Genomic DNA, 22269 nt, shown 5'->3' on the forward strand with positions numbered 1-22269 from the left:
ACTCTGATAAGATGAAGTCAGCGTGTACCTCGGGGTTCCTGTGAAGCTGAACTGTGTCTAGCCTGGGGGCCAGTAAAGGAAAGGTGTGTGCATTTGCACTCGGTCTAATCTGCACCAGGGAGCCACTGCCGGTCATGGAGCGGCAGGCACAGGGAGTGGAAACGGTTCTTCAGGAGGTCTCATAGCCAGCAGCACCCCCCACCCCCGGCTGGACTCCAAGCTCTCCGGTTCTCTCCAAGGGCAAGTGAGGTACAAAGTTGGTCCTGTGCCTGGAGTGGAAACCTCCCAGAAGCCCCCACTTCCATCTGTGATGAATCAAGATCTTTCGGCCCCAGCAACACAAGTTACGTATTTTCAGGTCACACACTCGTGGGGCTTAGTACCAGGCTGCTGCGGCAGACCAGGCCCGGGCTCGGCCTCTGGGGAGCTCAGGGTCTTGCAGGAGAGGAACGGCAGAGACGCAAATACGGGTAACCCACAGTGTGGTTGCTATGGAGATGGGGCGCTCAAATGAGGCCATTTATTCATTGTGCTCATGTGTGAACCCAGCCTTCACAGGAGGTGACAGATGAGAATACACTCAGCTCTAAGAAACAGAAACCTGACTAACGGCTTCAGGAAGTCCTGGGCGGCCAGTCGAGGGCGGGAATGGCAGCTGGCCTGTCCCCTGACCCTGCCATCCTCATCAGGGCACAGGCAGGCCTCACTTCATTCAGGGGGAAGGAACTGAAGGTTACAATGCCGTCCAAGGCCAGTTTTCCCAGAAGCTCCAGTCAGAACGGGATCCCCGAACTGCAAGGGGTCTGGGGACAAGGCACTAGCTTCAGCTGGGAGCAGGAGCCTGCAAGAGCTCCACGGGTACACTGTGAGCCCAAATGCGTACCCAGGCCATCTTCCCTGGGGAGAGGGGGGCTGAGGTTATTGACCTGTCACTGTCCAGGTCTGGGGTGCGTGTGTGAGCGACAGCAGGGGAAGGCATGGCCCGTCCTTGATCTTCACTATGTTCCAAATCTAGTCACTTTTTGGGGGAGTTCACGCTGCACCAATTGACCACTTTCTGGGCCTGGTTTCTACACCATGTGGGGCTTTCTAGTGCCTTTAGTAAAGGAGTGAGGATCAAGTTCTCTCTGGAAAAAAATGACTGGAAATCAGCTCCCCTTAGGCTGGTCACCCCATCTCTGGGTGACACCAAACAGCTGAGGTCCTGAGCAAATGCACGGCCAGCACCCCACCCAGCACGCACGGGCAGTGGCAGCCTGACAGACCAGCTCAGAGAATGTAGCTGGACGTCCATGGCAGCACGGCTGTACCCCCTAAAGGACGACACGGGGACCCACCTGGCAGTGCATCTCCACCCAAAGACAAGAAATAAGGGCAGCCTGCCTCCACCTTACGTTCCAGGAAAAGTTACTGAAGAGACGGAGAGAGACAGTTTCCAAGGAGACTAACTGGGAAAAATAAAAGCTACTGAAATTTGGGCAGACACTAGGGGAGCTTCTAGAATGTAATTTCAGAGAGGAGGATGGACAGTAAGGGACAGAGAGCCAGGAAGCATGTCCTGTTATCCTCTTCTCCCTTCCTTAGGGCCACCTCAGCCAGCAGGGCTGACCACTCCCCTGCCCCATGACTCAGGCAGGGCTGCACCTGACCCTGGTTAACAGGGACAAGGGGGTGAAAGGACAGGTCCCAGCCAAGCTGGGCTCAGAGCAGGTTAAGCGCAAAGCTGGCGGTGGTCCCCCGTCCAGCTGGGGCCTCCTCATAGCCCTGGCCTCGCCTTCCAGTCCTGCCGCCTCTGTAGCCCCTCGGCCACCAAGCCTCCCCACGTGGTGCAAGCCCCCTAGCCAGGAGCAGACCCCACCTCTATTCCACTGTTCCTTTTAGGAAATAGGGGTCAGTCCTCTTGCCAACAAAGAAACCAGGTTAAGGCCACCTCACAAGTCACCAGAACCTGCCTCCTGGTCACTGCTGCTTAGCTGCCTGCCAGAGGTGGGCGCATGCATGGGGTTCCCTGGCCTCTCTAGGGTGCTGGGAGGAGCGGAGCGCCAAGCCCAGAGGTGAGAGGCTGCTCCACGTGGCTGCTTTCAGGCACGCACCACACCACTCACCACCGACCTGTGGCTGCCTCCCCCTCAAGAGCCGCTCCAGGCCTGTCACAGGACTTGCTTGGACACACCCGTACACACCTCATGGACTCGTCTTCCAGTATGACTGGGGGCAGCCCTCGACCCCACGGCAGTCGAGGGGTATGTGGGTGTGGAGGGAGGTTACTGTGAGGAAGAGCTTTGGGAACTGTAGCTGGAGGAGGAGTCGCTCACAGACAAATCTGGAGGCCTCGGGCAGCCCCAGTCACGCAGGCCTGGCCAGAGGTCCTTTGGTGCCCGGCCCTCACAGCAACTGGCAGAACTTAGGCAAAAAGGCTCAGTCTCCAAACTAAAGCAGGGGGGGAAGGGTGGTAGCAACAGAGGAGCCCCGGGCTGGCAGGGGGGAAGGCTCAGTCATCGGTCTCCTGTTTGATCTTCTCAAGGGGAACAGGCAGCTCTGGACTCGGGGCTTTGTCCGGCGTGGCCATGTCTAGATGTTCTTCCTTCACGCGCACGGCAATGACTAAAGAGGAAGGGGGGGGTTGGAGAACAGAGTGAGTGTGCGTGAAACCCTGGGAAGGGTGGGGCCTCTGGCTCCCTATGAATGGGGGCCTTCGGGACGTGGCGGGGAGGTGGGAATGGCACCTTCCCCCCGTGGGGCAGGCGGCGAGATGGAGAGGGCCCGGCTGGAGATGTGTGGCTCGGTTCAGAGGTGGGGGTGGGTGTTTGGGAAGCTCTCCAGGCGCAGTGGTCCGAGAAGGACTGCTTGGTGCCCGGAAAAGTCCCTTCACACTGGACTCTCCTCTTCTGTGCCCAGGTGGGGGAGAAGGGCCGCCTCTGAGCACTGGAGCAGGCCGGCCCTGGCCTGACCCCGCCCGGGAGGCTCTTACTCTCTTCAGGAACAGGATCCGATGAGATCTTCTCTGCGGCCTGCAGGTCATCCTCCAGCAGGGGCTTCTTGGACCCCTGTCTGAGGGGCCGAGTCTTGGTTGGTGGTATTCTTTTCCCTTTGAATAAAAACAGAATGAAACCCAGCACAGGGCTGTATCCATGGGAGGCTCAACGGCTGGAGGTCATCTAGCGGTGAGCAGAGGCGGTGTAGTGGAGGGGCAGGTGCCAATGTGGGGGCACAGAGTGTGAACTCTGACACTGTCCCTCGGCGCTGTGTGCCTGAGCCTCAGAGAGCGTGTCTGCCCTGGGTGTGCTTGCTGAGCTTCCTTTCTTCACCTGTGAAGTGCCGTTCCCAGCCCCACCACTGCGGACGGCACAGGGCCTGCCCACATGACCAACTCAAACCTGATCCTGCCCAGGGACCGCACCTGCTTCCTCCTTGTCCTGTTTCTAGACAACCTCTTCTCTGTGTGGTGCCACCTCATGGAGACCATCTCGCTGCCACAGGCTGGCAGCTCTGAAGGATGGCTTTACCTCCCCCCCCCTCCCCGCCCCACTCCACCTGCCGTCCCCTCAAGCTGAGCCCGCATAGGGCTCAGGATCTGTTAAGACTGGGGCCCCGCCTAAGGAAATGACACCAAAGCTCCCACCCCTGAGGGTCCCAAGGGAAGAACGACAGGCTTGAGGAGAAATTGCCACCCCCCATACATCTTACTTTCAAACAGCAGTTGTGCACTGCCGATGGGGCCGTGCTGACTTGTGACCACAGGACAGCAGGGATGGGGATCCCTCCCCCTTTTCTCTCTTATAAATACCATCTCTTGCCTTTTTTGCTTGGGATCCTGACCACTGCCAGAGACTGAAGACTTCCTATTTGTGCTTGGGTCCCTTAAGACACAGGCTGACAGGCCCGCTGGGGCCGAAGGGCAAAGGAGAGGAGTTGGAGGGACCATGAAGAGCGCTACCTACGTGGTGACCCCCTCTCCTCGCAGAAACACAGGCCCAGCTGATCCCAAGTCCCACATCAGCCTGGCTGCTTGAGAGCATCACTTACTTTTCTTCCCAAACTGTTTCTTTTTCTTCTTTGTGGCCTCTTTGGCCTTCAGAGGTGTGGTCGGCTCTGTTGTTGAAAGACGAGGGACAGAGGTAAGAGGAGAGCTTGAAGAGGGCATGGTACAGGCACACCCCGAGACCCCTTGCCCACACCTCACTAGCCTCCCTTACACACGGGACGCCCCAAGAAGGAGAGCCAAAGTGGACCAGTGAGAATGGGGGAGGGACTGAGAGCAGCTGTCCCTTCTTCCCACCTCGTCACCTGGGCTGCTCCGAGGGGCCTGGCTGGTTTACCTGGGTGCACAAGGGCACGAGCATATGACAGAGTGGGCAAGATCAAGGAAGGCGCTCTGCAGGCCAGAGGGAGAGGGAGACAGACAAGTCAGGAGTGGGAGGTGGGGACACGAGGGCCGCTCTTTCATTAGAAGTGGTCCAGGAGACTTCTGGGTGTCATGCCAAAGAATGAGGTAGGTATGGGGCAGGGGGAGTGGTTGGCAAGAAGGAAAAAGAAAAGGAAAGTCAAGAGTCCCCTGGGGCCGCGAGAGCCCAGACCTGCGGCCACAGGTGGCTGGAGCTGGTAGCCGGTGAGCTCACACCAGCCGACGGGGTAGATGTCCGGGGACTCACAGTCCACCCACTGGTCATACTCGCTGTCCCAGCCATCGAAGTGGATGCTGAGGAGCCTGTGCACCACCCGCTTCACCGTGGCCACGCAGATGAGCCGGGGTTCCATCAGGTCCACGGCCTCCAGCTTCATGCCCACCTTGAAGCCGTGGTTGGGGCAGTCCTGGCGAGGGGGGAGACGCAGTGACCAAGGCAGCCAGCTCCCTGCCCCAGTGGGGCCGAACTGGGGAGAGGGAGTGGGCTGGGAGTGCCCGGGGGAAGTGTCCCCTGGCAGTGATCCCACTGCCCTCTGTTCCCAGCACCAGCCCTTCCAGGAAAGGGAGCAGGCTGGACTGTTTGGCAGAATGCCTATGGCAGGGTTTGGGACTTCTCCCCTGAAGCAGCTGGTCTCCACCGTCCAGACTCAAAGAAGGAGAAGCGGGTTGGAGTTAACACCGCTGACAGCGGGCAGGGCCACCCCAGGCCCCGTGCTGCCTCGCTCTCCTCACCATGTTAAAGAGTCTCGACGGAGCTACTTTCGACTTGGTCTTCTCCAAGTAGGTGTCCCAGCTGAAAGTGTGTGCCTCGTAGCCTGGTGGAGCAGAAAACATAGATGTGGAGGGAAAGGAGGGAAGGCAGGAGGGAGTCTGGGAGAGGAGCACGGGCCAAACGGGCACCCGTAGCTGGGTCAGGACCCAGCCCGGAGTATCCCCAGCAGCCTTCTTACCTCCTCCCCAGGCTGATACCTGCTCTAGGACCCTGGTCCCGTCGTATAGGTTGTTCACTGCCCAAAGGAACAAGTGGGAGCTCTGCTCACGCAGACACCCATTAGCCACGGAGCTACGTCAGCCCATTGTAAGGGCTGGTGGTGGTGGCTTGGCTGGTTCTGATAGCTCCCCAATCCACTTTAAGACTCCAAGGCCCAGGGTCTGGCTTGGACAGGAATCTGGGCCTGTGGGTACACTCTGCCATTTCCGACTATGAGGACCGTCTTACCTTTTGGGGGTGTGAGCTCAATGTCATTCTTTTGGCAGAAGGTGGCTGGGAAGATGGCATGGGAGGAGGCATGGTAACAGAACCAGTCTGAGCCATCTGTGGAGGGGCCCCCATCCACACAGATCATCAGGTAGCCATCTAGGAGAACCTAGTTGGGGGGGGGGCAGGCAGACACCATGGTATCATGAACTGCACCCCCATCCCAGGGTGAGGTGGCTATGGTGGGGACACGAGGCAAATGGATCCAGCCGGAGTTAGATCTCAGCCTTCCCTGAGCTTCTGCTTCCGAGCACTCGGCACCACTGGAACCCATACTCATGAGGTTCTTTACTTTCCTCACTAGACAGCAAATGCTGTTCCCGCAGGCACTACATCTGTCTTTTCCAGTGTTTTTGGTGGTGAGCACACAGGCCCAGCCGGGAGAAGATTGGCTGGATGCACAAATCAGCATGTCCCCAGGGGGGCCAAGGTGGAGTCATTTGCTGCTCAGGCCACAGCAATAATGGAGGTGGCGTGCAGAGAAGTCAGCACAGCTATGGCTCCTGGCCAGGCCGCCACTCGAAGGAGAGGACGTGTGGCGGTGGGAAGGCCCCCAGGGAGGTTGACAGGGCGGGGCCTACACCCGACAAGACCAGGCTCAGGCCAGGTGTTCAATAAGCACCCCTCCAACGCGCCTGGGACCTGACACGAAAGCCGATTCTGGGCAAGAAGCAGGTAAGACCCCTACTCTCAGAAGTGCGGCACTCCCAGAGCAGCCAGAGTGGGGAAGGGGGGACGGACGTGAAGGGCTCTGTGCCACCTCACCGGCTCCCGAAAGCCACCCTGGAAGCTGCAGGGCCAGGCCCAGGCTCACCTTGCAGATGGTTGCCACGCAGATGTTGCCCAGATTCAGGGGGTCAATGGCTTCCAGTTTCATCCCCTCCTCAAACCAACCACCTTCCGTGTAGACAGCTCGAACCTTAAAGGAACGGGGCAGCTGGGGAAACTGGGTGGCCCAGGTGGCGGGGGGGGGGGGGGTGCTGGCCTCATCTGCCACAGGCCTGGGAAGGAAACGGGGAGGGAAAGGAACGCCCCGGGGTCGTGAGGCCTGGAATGGGCCTGTGGCCAAGAGGAGAAGTGCCCGAGGGCTGCACCTCACCTTCTTGAACAGGTAAGGAACAGCATCACAGTAGATTTTCCGGAAGGTGGGATGGTGGGCCATGTCGCTGCGCCTCTCTTTTGGGGAGATGGCAGAGGGGGCAAGGGAGAGAAGGGAGTTGCAGGCTGCTCACAGGGCCAGCTCCCTCCCCTCCCCAGAAATGTGGGCGCTGCCCCACGTGTTCTAATCTGTATCTCGGCACCCCGTGCCCCCCGCCTAGACCAGAAGACGGAACACGTCAGGAGCTCTCTGTAGGAACTACTGAACCCATAAGATCCAGATGCTTCCTACATCATGTAACCTCCAGGTTCCAATCGGTTTAAAACCCTTACAAACTGAGTGACCTTGGTCAAATCATGCAACCGCTCTGGACCTTGGTACGACCATGCACATGCTGGAGGTGGTCACCCCCACCACACGGTGGTGTTGTGGGGTGCAGAGGTGCTCCCGCCCCGGCCCCGACAGCAGACCTGACAGCTTGATGCCGTGGCCGACTCGCCGTGACCAGCCCACTGGGTGGATCAGGGGGCTCCACATGTGGCACCAGAAGTCATCATCACTGTCGCCGTCCTCATAGAGGAGCCGAAGGCGACCCCCGATTACTGTGTCCACCACGGCCATGCGGGTCCGGGACACCTGGGCCTTGTCCACCACCTCCAGCCGCATGCCTTGTCGGAAGGGGTACTTCATGCTCTCCACCATCTGCAACATCAGAGCACAGGCCTGCTGTGGTCCTGGGGCTACCCCCACCCTCCCTGTGTCATCTCTTACTGCACCCAGCCCTGAGTCAGGGACGGGCGGATGAGCCCTCCCATCCCACCAGGTTCGACCCTGGCCCCCAATTCCCCAGGATGATGTGGAAGGACAGCACTCAGGTTACAAGGTGGGCACCAAAATGCCAGTCACTCAGTATGATGGGAAGTACAAATAGCCCTTGCAGACGAAGGAAACAGGTGCCCCAGAGGGCTCAAGTGACTTGCCTATGCTCACCCAGATTCACTGGTGCCAGAGCTGGACATTGAAACTGGTCCCAGTGTCCAGCCTTGTGCGCTTTCCCACACCCCTCCACCTCCCGGCTGATGGCACATACAGCTCTCATGTCCAGAAAGCTGAGGCCCCCGGTGCCTCCGTATGTCTAATTACAGCTGTGAACCCACTGGGCTGCAACTCGGAACGGTTATCCACTGACCCAGCAAGGGACAGTGACCAAGATGCCCATAAGCTGTTCTAGAGAGCCCTGATGACAGGCCACGGATGAGGGGTAGGAAGAGTTTTTCAGGTCACTGTGACTTCAGTGCTGTCCTGCCTGGGGTAGGGAAATGGGAACAGTGAGCTCTGTAGGGCTTTCACAGCCAGGGAAAACCAGCCCCAGCCTAGGGGACCAAGATGGGGACTAAGCCATGCTATTTTTTTCTTTTAAGATTTCATTTGTCAGGGGCGCCTGGGTGGCTCAGTCTTTGGGCAACTGCCTTCGGCTCAGGTCATGATCCCAGGGTCCTGGGATCAAGCCCCGCATCGGGTTCCCCGCCCGTGGGGAGTCTGCTTCTCCCTCTCCCACTCCCCCTGCTTGTGTTCCCTCTCTCGCTGTCTCTCTGTCATATAAATAAATAAGATCTTTAAAAAAATTTTTTTTATTTGTCAGAGAGAGCACGCATGATCTGAGCCAAAGGCAGACACTTAACAGACTGAGCCATCCAGGCGTCCCTAAGCCGTGCTATTTCAAAGCCCACCAGGAGGGGGAGCATCTCCAAGGTCACAAAGCAGCAACCAGGCAAAGCTGATAAGAGTCCTACACCACAGACGCGTCAGACATCAGCTCAAGGCCTGGAATCAAGTCCAAACTGACTGCCTGATTGGCCCATTTAGGAGAGAGACACAGGGTGAGGCCTGGATTGGGGTCCCTCTGCGCTACCTTCCTCTCCTAGCCTTTCCTGACACACTCCTTTCTTTGACGCCCACCCAGGGCAGCCCACAGCCCACCACCACTTTCATGGCCTCTTTGTTCAGTCACGCCCAGAACCTGAGCTCCGTAGGGGTAGAAGCCAGGTTTGGGAGGATTCATCTCTATCGTCTCAGTTCCAAGCACAGAACTAGGCACAGAGTTAGTGCTCAGTTAACGTTTTTTCTCCTTGACAAACACATAGTACACACCTGACCTTGGCCGGTGGGTCATTCATTCAAAACATTTTACTCAGCACTTACCACATGGTAGGCATCAAAGGAACCAGACTGGATTTGGATTAGAGCTTCCTTCACAAACCCACCCCCTTTTACCTTCCCTACCCCCAATCCTCAGAGGCAGCTGCTTTTGTATCCACTGCAGGACTGGGTACATGACAGTGAGTCACTGTGTGCTTGCTGACTGGTTCACATGGAACCAGAATCAAGCTCTTTTTTTTTTTAAGTAGGCTCCATGCCTAGCGTGGAGGCCAACGTGGGGCTTGAACTCATGACCCTGAGATCAACAGTTGGATGCTTAACCAACAGAGCCCCCCCGGAATCAAGCTCATTTTAATTTAAGCAGAGGAGAGGCCGGCTTGATAACGCCAGTGGCTGCCCCAGCCACAATCAGCTACCTCATCTTCAGACAAGTGCCAGGGGAGGAGTGAACGCTTGTTTTCAACTGCTCAATCTGTCCACTGTGCAAGGCATTATGAGAAGAGGAGAAAGAGCTTACAGTTTTGTTGGAAAGAGAGTATGGGGCCGCCTGGGTGGCTCAGTCGCTGGGCGTCTGCCTTCGGCTCAGGTCATGATCCCAGGGTCCTGGGATTGGGCCCGCATCGGGCTCCCTGCTCAGCAGTGAGTCTGCCCTCCCTCTCCCCACTGCTCATGCTCTCTCTCACTATCACTCTCTCTCTAATAAATGAAATCTTAAAAAAAAAAGAGAGAGAGTATGAAAAGATAAATTAGCAAAATACAGAGAAATAAAGAGTAAACGGACAGTACCCAGCAAGTTCAACTAAAGCAAAAATCATTTCTACTTTAGGGAAAAAAGCCAGGGAAAGCTTCCTTGAGGTGCTGGAACCATTCCTTGCCATAGGCCCACTCTCCACCAGCTAAGACTCACAGTGGCAACCTCTTCACCAGGCGTCTGGTGCCTTGGATGAGATGGCCCCAGCTTCTATTCCTTCCTTACTTTCCGAAACTCTTGGCTTCCAGACCACCCAAACCCTACCCATCAAGGTAGAATTCAAATGCCATTTTCTCCATGAGGCCTTCCTTGATAGCTGCTCCTCTTCAGGCCACAGGGCCAGTTCAACCATGTGCCACACAGTACCCTCTCTGTGTCCCCTGCCCGCTGCTGTGCCGCTTACGGAGGCAACGTGGGAACCACACGTGTGTGCATCCGGGTCCGGAGACCTCAGACGCTGTCCAGGCCCCTATGTGAGCGAGCCCCACAACAGAGGGTCTGGTCGTTTCTCCCAGAGGTGGGAGAAACGAAGTCTTCACTATGTATCCTTGTGTTCTCTTTGAATTTTTAACCACGTGTGTGATTTTTTAAGTTAAGGAGCTAAATTTTACAAAATTAAAATTAAAAGCCACAGAGATGATTCGGAGACACACCCCTGGTTCAGAACCCAGTCTATTTTATATTCCTGTGCTTGACTTCGTTTCCTCTGCCAGACTGGAGGGTCCTGAATACAGGGTCTGTATTCCCACAGTTCCTTGTACACAAGTACTTAATAAAATCTATGGGATGAATGCTCCTGAAAAATGCTATGAGCAAAGGTAACGCTCTGGAGGAGCAAACAGGAGACAAAGCAACGTGATCAGCATGGCAGGATCAGAGTCTGGGTTGGGTGGGGGAGGCCGACACTAGGCTGAGAAGGCGGACAGCAACCAACATCCTTCCTGGAGAAACGTGAAGCTGCTAGAGACTGGCAAGCAAGGGAGTCTTTGAGAAAATACTCCAGTGAGTAGCATGGACAGAGAAAATGGAAGAGGGGCAGGAAGGAGATCAGTTAGGAGACCCAAAGGGCTCAGTGCCAGACCTTGATATGGAAATCCACGGGAAGTGTCCTGGAGCCCACCAACCGTTTCATGAGGTACCCCTTCCAGTCGGTGAACTTGGCATGGATGGCTGTGGAGACACAGCGGAATCCTGGTTACGCAGACTGACAACGCTCCCGCCAACAGGGGGCACCAGAGCAACTTATTTCTGCCTCTTCGGGGCCGCCATCACATCTAATAAAACCCACTGTACAACTTGGATCTGCCATGGGGCTTCTGAGACCAGAGGGGACAGGAAGCAGGCTGGCAAGTGGGTTCTGCTCTGGGCTAACCTAAGACAAAGGGTGCCCCTTCTACCAAGGGCTCTGCACTAACCACAACAGGGAATGTTCTCATCAACTCACTCCGTGGGGGCACCAGAATCTTGCTGTTGATGGCACACCAGCCAATGGGGTGGACGTCCACTGTCCCCAGGTTGCACCAGAAGTCATGGCTGGCGTCATTTTCAAAGCCTTCGTACCGAAGCAGCACCCGGTACCCTGAAAGAAGGAGGGCACCGGTGAGGGAGGGTGGGATGGGGAAAGGTATATTCTCAGGCCTTCCTTCTTCTTGAGCCTAAACCTGACTCCTCTTCCAAGAACTCCTTCTGGGCAAGTGGGGTCCCTGTTGTCCTCAACAGTCACAGCCAAAACAAACCCACGCCGCGTACTCGGAAAGCTGTGTGGCACAGCAGGGAGAATTAATTTTCTGCAGCCTGATCATTCCTGGAAAAAAACCTTAAAAAGGGGACTTTACAAACTTGTCATGCTTTGTGGCCTCTTCGAAGCCAGGGAAGGTAGGAGAATCCCAAGAAGGGACTGGCAGAGCTCCAGGGGGTGGGCTTTTTTGTTTTACGAAGCCAATTTCTGTGTGCGATACTGCCCACCTGTGCGGAGAGGTCCTCTGAACCCTGACCCTGCCTTGGCCAGAGGACTACCCACCTGCGGCCTGGATGACAGAGGCGATCCAGTACACCCGGCTGGGGAGCACGGCGTCGCTGTTGAGCACCTCCACCTTCATCCCCTTCATCACATCCTCCCACTGGTCATAGAGTGGGACCTGTGTGGGCATGAGAGCATTCAGGGGGACAGTGAGCTGCCCGAGTGGACAGGGGAGAGTGGCTGGCCTCATGAGCCCTGGCGTCCTTCTCTGCACCTCAGTGCACATCACTCGCTGCATGTGGCCAGCCAGGCATGGGACTAGGGATGAAGAGAGGAGCAAGACGAGTCCACAGTCCCCAAAGAGCTGAGGCAGGACAGTGGGGGTGGGGGGACGGGACGGGAGGGCGGTGCAACAGCCAGACATCCAGAGTCAGTCAGCCCCGAGTGCTGATCTTACTGGACCCCAGCTCCTCACTCCATCATCCAGCGACTACACCTCACACCGCCTACACCTCACACCGCCTAGTGCTCGCCACGTGCCAGGGACTGTCCTCGGCACAAATACCACCTCTTTCAATCGTCACTCAAGCCTGGGCAGTAGTCTCTCAGCCATCACCATGCCGGCTCTCACATACTACTTCTGGTACATTCTTTCTCCACTTCTCCAACCGGTCTTCTCTTCAGATGCTCTCCAACAGCAGCGTACCCTTCCTGCTTGCCTTCCCTATAGCTAATCCTCACTTTGCACCAACAGCACCCTGATTCTCCTTTGGAGAAACTCACCCTTTTTTTCATTCTCATCCTGGCTTAAGCTCATCGGGGTATCCCATTCCATCTCTCTGGCCAGAGAAGAACCGAGAAATGGTTATGCTACCCAGCCACACCAGGGCCAGCGTGGCAGAGCCTATGGAATCAGGTATGCTGAATGCAAGCTCAATGTAACTCCCCTGCAGTGAAAACTCAGGGCAAAAGAGCTTCCCACTAGGAAAGGTGTGCGCCTTCAACAGCAATGCGGAGAAGAGTCAAACTTCCCAACTTTCCTCTGTCCGCGGCGCTCTCCAGAGTTCAGCAGCTACTAGGATGGGACTCTGGTCAGAGGGCTCCAAGAGTAAAGAGGCCTCCTCTCCTCCACTTCCTGGCTTGAAAGACCAAATAGGAGCACCACTCTAGGCGGCTCCCTGGCCCCCAGACAACTGGCAGCATCTCTGCCCGTCCTTCCACTCCAGGCCCAGCCCCCCAGGACCTCACTCTTCTGTGCTTCTCTGTGCAGAAGTGGGCTCCAGGAGGATCCCCATCTGTCTCCCAGGGACCAGGGGGCCCAGAGCAGTTCAGAACAAGCTTTCAGTGGGAAAACATGGAACAATGGGGAAGACAGAAGAGGATTTCTATAAAAAAGAAAGAAAGAAAAAGGATTTCTAGCACAAAGTTCCATTACATAAATAAGCAGTGAGAATGACCTCAGAGGGATGCATGGTGCTAGAAGGCCTCGATGAGGCTTTGTGGGAGGATGCTGAAGAAAGGTGGACAGAAAGGTAAACCGGAGCGAGTGGCAAAGCTGGACTGCGCCCACCCAGACCTCCCCACTGTTCCCTCCGGGGTGCCAATGCCCAGCCTGGAACGCTTGGGAGGCTGGCGGGTGAGAGCGGTGGCATGCGCCCTGGTTCCCAGCTCTCCCTCCCCTCATCTCCAGGGCACTCACGTGCTTAAAACAGCTGACGGGAGCAGCTTTGTAACTGTGATCCTTCAGGAACTTCCCCCAGTCGAAACCCAGGACCAGCGCTGCAGAGCAGAAAGAGGAAGAGCTGAAAGTCAGCAGCCCTGCTAGGAACCTGGCCCCCAGGAGCCTGTAGAAGCAGGTCCTTCCCCACCCGGGAAGCCCCATACCTGCCCCATCAGTGGCCATCAGAACAGGGCTGGACCTTATCCAAAGGATGACAGACTCTCAGGAGTGGAGGAAACATTCAAGGGGAGTGTCTGATCTTTCTTCCCCGAGAAGAGAAGGAAATCCAAAGACCTTTGGGCTTAAATTCCTTAGACCTCCCCCAACCTCTCATTGGCCACAGCTTATCTGAATGGGTGGGAGGGGTGCACACCTAGGCCCCTCCAACCCTCATGCCTGTGGAGTTCAACTGCAGTCAGAAACTCAGACCACCTAAAGCAGAGTTGCTTAATGCTTGTATGTTTAGAAACTGCTATACACACTCAGAGAGAAAGGTTCCTTTCCTTATCCCACGACCCCTTTCCAAACCAGAGAGGGGTCTTCACTGTCCAAGGGAAACAGAAACCAAAGGGCCAAAAGCAATACAAGAGAAAAGAAGCTAATTCTTGGCTTCTGAATTATCAGGAGTAGGGGTCCTGGCACTTTAGGAATGACTAAAGGGATTTTCTGGGGTAATTTCCACACTACCTACTGATGGGGAAGACGCAATCCACAGTGAGCTTGGGCCGGGGCACTCTCTAGCTGCCCCATCTTTCCCATTCCTGGCTCCTAGGCAGGGCCACCCCAGAACGGGCACCCCACTCCCACTGATCCCCAGCAGCTTCCTGAGCACCAGTGCCCTGCTGTCTTACCGTCTTGCCCTGTTGGTGTCCCATCTGCTAGCTGTCCTGTCCCTTGCGAGTGGAGGAAGGCTCCGATTTTGGCAGACCAGGCTGCCTTGTGCAGGACTTTGGCTTTCTTGGTCGGCGGCTTTCCCTGGAGGAAAACATGTGTGTTACCCAATGGCTGAGAACAGGACTCTCGAGTTGGACTGCCTAGGTTCAAACCCTGGGATTCATCCAGTTACATAACCCCTCCAGTTTCTTCATTTGTAAATCAAGTGGATAACAATAACAATCTTAACTCAGAGGGGGGTGGCAAGGATGACAGTTACTGTATTATGCCGGCACTCAGTAAGTGCTTAGCTTTTGTTCAACAAGGGAGGACAGGGTCAGAGGAGCTACAGGGCAGGGAGGGACGCTTGTTCTATCTTTTCTATCTTTTAAGCCTTGGCTTCCTCCAGGAACTTTTCCCTCATGGCTTCAACTCAGCCATCTCCTTCCTCCGGTGCTCCTAGACTTATGGCAGAGAGTGGGCTTCAGAAAGGTCCGTGAACTGAGTCAGGAGGCAATATTTTGTACCATACGTGAATGTTCTGGAGCAGGTCGGTGGCTTTCATCAGGTGCTCCACGGGGGCATCCCCAAAGGTGAAAGGCCACTAATCTGGTCTATAATTTGTAACTTAAGCACTGCTCAGAAAGACCCAGAGAATTTATTTTTATTTTTATTTTTAAAGAGGGAGGGAGAGACAGGGGGAGAATGAGGGTGGGGGAGGGGACAGAGGGAGAGGGAGAATCTTTTTTTTTTTTTTTAAGAGAGAGAGAATCTTAAGTATGACTCCATGCTCAGCGCGAAGCCTGACACAGTCCATCTCACGACCCTGAGGATCAACATCTGAGTCCAAATCCAGAGTCAGATGCTTAACTGACTGAGCCACCCAGGCGCCGCCCCTCTCCCCCCTACCAGATAATTTATTTCAAAATATCAGTGAAGTAAAAATGTGAGTTTAAATCCCACAGACACCTGGGGTCAAATCCTGGCTCTTCAATTTCATTTGTATACCTCTGAGTAAGTTACTAAAAATATTTGAGCCTTTAAAATAGGAATTTAGGGGGCGCCTGGGTGGCTCAGTTGGTTAAGCGACTGCCTTCGGCTCGGGTCATGGTCCTGGAGTCCCTGGATCGAGTCCCGCATCGGGCTCCCTGCTCGGCAGGGAGCCTGCTTCTCCCTCTGACCCTCCCCCCTCTCATGTGCTCTCTGTCTCTCTCATTCTCTCTGTCTCAAATAAATAAATAAAATCTTTAAAAAAATAAAAATAAAAATAAAAAAAATAAAAATAAAATAGGAATTTAGGGGCGCCTGGGTGGCTCAGTTGTTAAGCATCTGCCTTCGGCTCAGATCCCATGGTCTTGGGATCCAGCCCCACAATGGGCTCCCTACTCGGTGGGAAGCCTGCTTCTCCCTCTCCCACTCCCTCTGCTTCGGTGCTCCCTCTCTCTGTGTCTCTGTCAAATAAAAAAAATCTTTAAAAAAATTTAAAAAAATAAAATAAAATAGGAATTTAAGGGGTACCTGGCTAGTGCAGTCAGTAGAGCATGCAACTCTTGATCTTGGGGTTTTAAGTTCAAGCCCCATGTTTGGTGTAGAAATTACTTTAAAAAAAATCTTAAATAAAATAGAAATTTAAAAAAATTCATTTTTAAGAGATCACTGGTTGGACTCAGTCCAAACACTTAGCAAGTACTCCCAAATTGTAGCTATTAACAATACTATTATTAGGGCACCTGGGTGGCTCAGTTGGTTAAGCGACTGCCTTCGGCTCAGGTCATGATCCTGGAGTCCCTGGATCGAGTCCCGCATCGGGCTCCCTGCTCGGCAAGGAGGCTGCTTCTCCCTCTAACCCTCCCCCCTCTCATCTACTCTCTCTCTCTCTCATTCTCGCTCTCTCAAATAAATAAATCTTTAAAAAAAAAAAAAAACTATTATTAGCTGAGGAGAGATTTTTCTGTGCCCTGACTAAAATCTGCATAAGGGAAACAATTATCTCACAAAAGTGAGAGAGAAATTGTATGAAGTACTAAGCAGAAACCTGGCACACTGGGACTTTCAATAAATGTCAGAGCAGTGGGTCTCAAACTCTGCTATGCATTACAGTCACCTGTGAGGGGACACGTCTTTATTTTTATTTTTTTTAAGATTTTATTTATTTGATAGAAACACAGCAAGAGAGGGAACACAAGCAGGGGGAGTGGGAGAGGGAGAAGCAGGCTTCCCGGGGAGCAGGGAACCCGATGCGGGGCTCGATCCCAGGACCCTGGGATCATGACCTGGGCTGCAGGCAGAGGCTTAGCGACTGAGCCACCCAGGCGCCCCGACGCATCTTTTTTAAAGTCCCTATGTCCAGGGGGTACCTGGCTGGCTCAGTCGGTGGAGTATATGTGCCTTTTTTTTTTTAAAGACTATTTACTTGAGAGAGGGCGAGCATGAGGGGCTCCCACTGAGCAGGGAATGTGACTCGGGGCTAGATCCCCAGGACCCTGGGATCATGACCTGAGCTGAAGGCAGATACTTAACCAGCTGAGCCACCCAGGCGCCCTGAGTGTGTGACTCTTGATCTCAGAGTTATCAATTCGAGCCCCACGTTGGGTGTAGAGATTACTTAAAAATAAATAGATAATAATAAATAAAGGCCCTGTGTCCAGGCCACACTCCATCCCAGTTAAATCAGAACCTAGGGAGTAAGACCAAGCACTGATATTTTATTTTATTATTTTTTAAAAGTTCATATTTTTGGTTTTGTTTGGTTTGGTTTTTGGGTAATCTCTACACCCAACGTGGGGCTCGAACTCATAGCCTAAGATCAAGTCTCACCAAGAGTCACTATTTCAAACTCTCCAGGTGATCCCAACGTGCAGGCGAGTTTGAGAACCAGTGTTGTGGATGGTGGCCATAGTTACCAGGAAACCACAAAGCCAGGCACCTGAGATTACAGTCCAGTCCCAGTTCTGCTGCTCTTCGAACAGAACTACCTAAGGTAAGTCATTCTTCCTCTGGACCTCAGCACACTTCTCAACTAATGTGTGGGTTAGACAACACATCTCTTTAAGAATCCTTCCATTTACAGGGGTGCCTGGGTGGCTCAGTCCATTGAGTGTCCTACTCTTGATATTGGCTCAGGTCATGATCTCAGGGTTCTGAGACTGAGCCCTGAGTCGGGCTCTGGGCTGGGTGTGAGCCTGCTTAAGATTCTCTCTCTCCCTCTCCACCTCTGCCCCCCCACCCCCGACTGCTCTCTCTTCAAAAAAAAAAAAGTATTAAGACTTTCTAGGTGGCTGTCTATGACATGGAGTCAGAGACAAGGCATCAACTTCCTAAACCCACTGTGGTTGGTGAAACATATGCCTATCTCCTAGCTTCCTTTCAGAACATTTATAAAAGTACTGGGGGGCAAAGACCAAGGGCATCAGACTCCCCAAAGGCTCTCGTTTAAAACATACTAAACACATCAGACTATGCAGGGGGTGAAGGTGGGGAATGAGGGCAGCTCTAGAAATCTGTCATTTATCAAGCTCCATAAATGGATTCCTCTCCCCTCTAAATTTTAGAGAATAGCAAGAAACTTAAAATCTCAGAACGCCACAAGCAAGCTCCTCCCAAGCCCTCTTGCCCCTTGCCATCAGCCAATTGGTTGCTCCTGTCTTGGCTCCCAGGACCCCAGGAAGGGTCTTCCAAGTGACTGCCTCTCACCTGTAATCTGGCCAAGATACTGGCTTTCTTGGAGTTGGAGGAGTAGCTCCTGGAACAGGAAACGCTGCAGAATCTCTTAGTCTTGGAGAAGAAGGCTTCCCTTGTACCCACGATACCACACATCTCACAGACAGCTGGGAAGAGAACTTAGCACGTGACCCACCTAATACGATCACCCCAAATCAAACAAAATGATGGGCCCTTCAAAATCTGGAACGGTGCATTAACTAGGTGAGTCCCAGCCCCCTGTAAGACTGACGGGACTGGAACAGGAGCAGGTTTGTGTACAACTGAATCCGTTTCGTCCAAGATAAGCTGCCTGGCATCCCCTGGCTATATGTCAACAGTGGAGCTAAAGAAAATCCACAGGGCAACAGCTAAGTGTTGTTAAGTCTGTAAAGAGGAAAACGAGAAGAAAAAAAGTGTCTATACCAACCTAACTTCTGCAGATTTTCTCCTCATCTATAAAGAGACTGAACTAGATCAGTGTTTCCATCCTGACATCGTATTAGAATCACCCGTGGAGCTTAAAAAATAGCCAAGCCTGAGCTTCTAATTAACTGGTCTGTGGTGGGACATAGGTATCTGTAGTCTGTTAAAAGCTCCCAGGTGATCCTAATGCACAGCCACGACAGAGGACCCCTGGACTCAACGGTCTCCGATGGTTCTAGTTCCAATGTTCTAAGATTCTAAGAGAATGGATGGAAGAAGATAGAGGAGAGAAAGATTAAGAAAAGGGAGGGGAGGGAGGAAGAGAAGACAGGTAGATGGAAAGGAAGAGTCGAGTGGCAGAGTATTTGCAGGCACTAAGGAATAGGAGTGTCCTCATATACATCTAGCCCGTCTCTCTTCACAGGCAGTCCACACACTGGGGGCCCTGACACAGGGATCCAGCAGCTGTCCAAGCAGCACAGCTCGGAAATTAACTGGCTTCCAGATGCTCTACGGGGACTCTCATCAGTAACCCTCTCCCCAGGAAGTCCCTTTATTCTGTATTTTCCACCCCAGCCTCACATCCAACCCACAAGCTATTTCTTGTCCTTTCCCGGATAGTAAATCAGAACATTTTAGGTGTCCTTCTCAACATCCAGGCTTAAAAATCAACCGGCTATTCACACAAATGTAAAAGCAGCACCATATTAATGACTGGCATCTAATGTGTGCCAAATAAGTATTAGTCGTATGAAAGACCAAAGGAAATTGCAGTTTGAAATCAGACTGCAGCAGAGGAAATGCCCCTTGGGGCTACTTGGGGTACTTCTGTCTCTTTCACAGGCCCTTAGACATTAGATCAAACAGCTTTTACACCTGGACAGCTCCGCCCACATGGCCTATATCCCCCTCTTCCTTCATAATCTCCTGAAACCTCCCCGTCTTCAGGGGACACTCTGAAAGCACCTGGCTCAGAACCACTGCCATCCAAGGAGCGGGGAGTCCCAGGGCTGAGCAAATGCAGGGGGGAGGTGGGCAGCTCCCCTGCTTCCCGATCCTCATTTTCTGCTTCACTTGACTCCTCCAGATAGGAGCTGCTCTCGCTGCCCGCACTGCTGTTATAGCTCCGGAAACTGTCATAGCCACCGAAGAGCTCCAAGTCGTCCTCCTCCTCCTCTTCCTCTTCCATAGGTTCTGAAGATGGAGTCTCCTAGTGGAAGGATGACACGTACCAGGCAGGAGGAATCAGGTCTGCCTTAGTGTATGGGGAAGAAGGATGCAGGTCTGCTATCAGCTTCCTTTCCAGTTCTTGGTCAACACCTTTGGGCCAAGTGGCAGGCAGAATCAAATACCCCTTTTGCAAACACCAGGATCATTACTCTTGTTTATACAATTCTTAACTGCAACTCATCAGAACAGCTTAACAAGACAGAAAATATGTATTAGGAATTCACCAAGCTCCTCCTGTGGATTTGTAAATGATGACATTTCAACATGATTCACATAGAATACAATGATGTGAAAATACTCTTAAGTTATCTCATGAAGACTTTCTGGGGAAGATGTAAATTAGAAAATCATTCTTCCCCCTTCAGCATATGTACACCAAAACAATCTCAATTCAGAAACAATTTCAGCCACAGAAAAGTTAAATTTGGGACACAGACTGCCCTGAGGAGTGTTTGGGAAACAGATGACACACTAGTTAGAGCATAGTGGTATGTACCATAGCTCTGACTCAGCTTCAGTCCTAACTAGCTGTGGGTCTTTGGGCAAGTCCTTTAACCTCTCTGGGCCTCAACTTTATCACCTATGAAATAAGAAAAGTAGTTAGCTCACAGGATGTGAAATGTAAATGAGATACTGTGTATCAATCTACCTGCACTTAGTAGAAAAGGTCCTAGACCAGGGCTCAAATACCATCTCTACTGCTGACTAGCTGTATGATCTGCAGCCAAGTCAATCTCTCCGTGCATCAGTTCCCACATCTTTGGGATACCACCTCTTTCAGAAGCTTTGAGGGAGAAGTAAGGATTAATACAAATATAGCACTCAAAACAGTAACGTTCGTAGCAAGTGTTCGATACATGTTGGCAATTATTACTGGTTAAAAGCATGGGCTTTCAAACCAGATTTGCCTGGGTTTGAATCCTCGCTCTACCACTTAACTGCGATTTTGTGCAAGATACTGAACCTTGCTGCTCTGTTTCTTCATCAGTACAATGGAGATAATAGCAAGCCTTCTTTAGATGACTAGAATGAAGACTGACATATGTAAAGCCTAGCTCTGTTTCCAGCAGTTAGTGACAGCTCTAAAAGCGTGGGCTATTGTTCTCCATTTCCCTTATATTTTTGAGCTACTCCATTTTATGTTTACAACTACACAAGCAAATGTAGTAGAAAAGAGACCGAATTTAAATACAAGTGACCAGAAGCCAAATGACTCAAGGATGAGTGGGTGACAGGCTGTAGGAGAGTGGGGAAAGTTCTGGAGCCTGCAAGACTAAGTGCCCATCTCCTTCACTTTACAGCTGTGTGGCCTTCCTGGGGAGTCACCACCTGTCTGAAAGCCTCAGCTACTTTAACCATAACAACGAAACAGTGACGCAGGATTGTTGTGAGTAAACTGGGCGACAATGCACGTGAACGCTCCAGACACGTAGTTTTATGAAACTTTAATCTCCCTCACGTCCCACCAGGATGTCACTGGCCTCCTAATCCCCAAAGAAACGACCACGAGAGAGGGAGGACAAAGAAGATGCAAGAGCTCTCAGATCCTGAACCCAGGTCCCTTTCCAGGGAGCCCAGGGAGGCTGTTCCGCCCTGAACTACTCGCCGGACCTCGGCCCCAGCAGGATGGGGCAAAAGGCAACGCCAATCGCCTCTGGTCCTGCTCAGCCTAACTACCTCAGTTTATCCATCCTTCCACTCTCCACCCTCCAGGCGTCGCTAAAAGGCCTAAAGAACGGTCCCGCGTGCGACGTTCTCGGGGTTCCCTTCCCCATTCACGATAAATCCTCTCCCTCTCACCTCGACGCCCCGAGTCTTCTCCATGAGACCTAACACCGTTTCTTCAACCGTCACCAGGTGCAGGAAGCCATATTGGCCTCGCGGCTCTTCCTGAGCGCAGTCATTGGCCGCTTCCCAGAGCTGCGGGCCAATCACGCTGCAGGAAGGAGGAAAAGCCGGTTCCGCGCTCGCCCGCGCCCCTGCCCCCTAGGGGGCGGGGAAGCCGCGGTTCCTTGTGGGACTTGTAGTTCCCCTGCGGGTGCTCGTGGAAGCGGGCGTTGCTATAGAGATGTGAAAATCCCTGCCCCTGCTACCGCCGGGGCATATCTCATTTCTGCACGCTAACCTCCTATCACTCCTACCCCATTCTTTATCAAATAATTATTGAGCACATACGGTAGGTACTGTTCCAGGCACCAGGAATGACATCGCATTCTCCCTGATTCGAAGAATTTTAAGGTGCCCTTGGGCCAGGATGACTAGCAGAGAGACTCATTTCCAATTCAGGCAGAAACTGGAATTTCTGCCCAGTGGTATAAATGTCTCGCATGCTCAAAATCCCGCAACACTGCCCCTCTATCACCATCTCCTGAATAAAATCTAGAATATGAGGCACTCTGCCTCACTCATTTTGGATGTCCCACAACCTCCGTAAACCTCAGTTCTAGGTGCTCTGGTGGAGCTTTACAAACAGCTCAAATCTGGAGACAGCCAATCACCCTATCAAAGATGAAGCGGTGGCTCTTTCCGAGATCATACAGGATTGGAATTTAAGTCCATATTCTTTCCCCGTGCTATGCTGTGCTCTAATTAAGGATCTAAATGTAGGGGTGCCTGGCTGGCTCAGGCAGAGGAGCGTGGGACTCTTGATCTCAGGGTGGTGGCTTCCAGCCTCATTGGGTGTAGAGA

General features: G+C 53.1%; 1 protein-coding gene across 2 annotated transcripts; it reads right to left on the minus strand.

Annotated features, from left to right (window-relative positions):
• Positions 1–489: 489 nt before the first annotated feature.
• On the minus strand, positions 490–21540 carry L3MBTL2 (L3MBTL histone methyl-lysine binding protein 2). Of its 2 annotated transcripts, none has more exons than XM_021687720.1 (17): positions 21382–21540; positions 19318–19561; positions 17920–18053; positions 14205–14328; positions 13333–13412; positions 11694–11811; positions 11118–11252; positions 10755–10843; positions 7233–7464; positions 6763–6839; positions 6478–6582; positions 5625–5772; positions 5138–5220; positions 4578–4812; positions 4027–4092; positions 2972–3088; positions 490–2604 (listed from the first exon to the last, which is right to left on the minus strand). In XM_021687720.1, exons 1-17 carry the CDS (start codon positions 21403–21405, stop codon positions 2492–2494), a joined length of 2124 nt encoding a protein of 707 aa, XP_021543395.1. In that variant the 5' UTR covers positions 21406–21540; the 3' UTR covers positions 490–2491. The 2 variants fall into 2 exon arrangements, with proteins under 2 accessions (XP_021543395.1, XP_044771720.1); XM_044915785.1 differs by having other exon boundaries at positions 10755–10782; positions 11195–11252; positions 21382–21480.
• Positions 21541–22269: the final 729 nt, after the last annotated feature.

This window comes from Neomonachus schauinslandi, chromosome 5 (assembly GCF_002201575.2).
Source record: "Neomonachus schauinslandi chromosome 5, ASM220157v2, whole genome shotgun sequence".
NCBI lineage: Eukaryota > Metazoa > Chordata > Mammalia > Carnivora > Phocidae > Neomonachus > Neomonachus schauinslandi.